Source organism: the organism of the source record quoted next, unplaced genomic scaffold (genome assembly GCF_019419815.1).
Source record: "Pyrus x bretschneideri cultivar Hongxiangsu unplaced genomic scaffold, Pyrus_bretschneideri_v1 Contig23, whole genome shotgun sequence".
Taxonomy (NCBI): Eukaryota; Viridiplantae; Streptophyta; class Magnoliopsida; order Rosales; family Rosaceae; genus Pyrus; species Pyrus x bretschneideri.
In genome coordinates, this window is record NW_025999535.1 from 2,212,223 (window position 1) to 2,213,138 (window position 916).

Here is a 916-nt window from a genome sequence, read left to right on the forward strand (position 1 = left end):
CAGTTAATTTGGTTTCCTTCCTGCAACATCTGCATACTTCCAAAGCGACAATTGGAAAAGTCAAGATAAACGTAAATCCAATTGGAATGCAAAAACCAATTGTAACTGGGGAACATGGCAGCCTGAAAAAAGGTACGTTTAGTTTACTAGTATATAATGCTGCTGCTCCTCCCTCTGCCTGCATGCTACCATACTATTACTCACTTGCATTGTGATCTTCTATCTAGAGAGAGAAAGTGAGAGAGGGGAGAGAGAGAGAGAGAGAGAGATGGCGAACAAGAACATACTTGTTAGCTTTTTGATTTTGTGCCTCGCTTCATCTCAGTTTTTTGATATTGGACACAGCCGACCCACCCCAGTATCAACTGCATCATCAGCCAAAACCACGCCCGTTGCCATGCCAACTTTGCCGCTCATGCCAATTATTCCGACGCCCCCCATCAGTGGTACACCAACAACACCCGCCACGCGCTCCATTGCTACGACACCCCCGGCCGTCACGATTACACCAGTGACGCCATCCACACCCTCCATCGTAACGCCACCCGCGCCCACCGCGGATACACCAGTGACGCCCGCTGATCGTCCGATTGCTAGCTCACTGCAGCCGGCTGCAGATAGCCCTGAGACGCCCCATGCTCCCTCTATTGCTCCGCCACCGTCACCAACTCCACCAGAAACTGATGCCTTGCCATACCCATATAACGACATATTCGACTACTCAAACGGCGCAGCTAAACTGAATATCAGTCACTCTCTTATTTATCCATTGATTATGTATCTGTTTCATCAACTACTTTTTTCATTACACGGTTTTCTGTTTTCCTTTTTTTCTTTTTTTGAGGAAACTTTTTACTTTGTAAGCATAATAATAATCTATTTCTGAAGCCAACATGATCCTCTCCGGATCTTTTGG

At 46.5% G+C, this 916-nt stretch overlaps 1 protein-coding gene across 1 annotated transcript; it reads right to left on the reverse strand.

The window, feature by feature from the left end:
* Positions 1-321: 321 nt before the first annotated feature.
* Positions 322-711, reverse strand: LOC125478120. The gene has a single exon (XM_048585909.1). The coding sequence runs from the start codon at positions 709-711 to the stop codon at positions 322-324; it is 390 nt and encodes a 129-aa protein (XP_048441866.1).
* Positions 712-916: the final 205 nt, after the last annotated feature.

Coding starts and splice junctions, on each gene's coding strand:
- LOC125478120 (XM_048585909.1), bottom strand. CDS start 711: ATGTCGTTATATGGGTATGGCAAGGCATCAGTTTCTGGTGGAGTTGGT.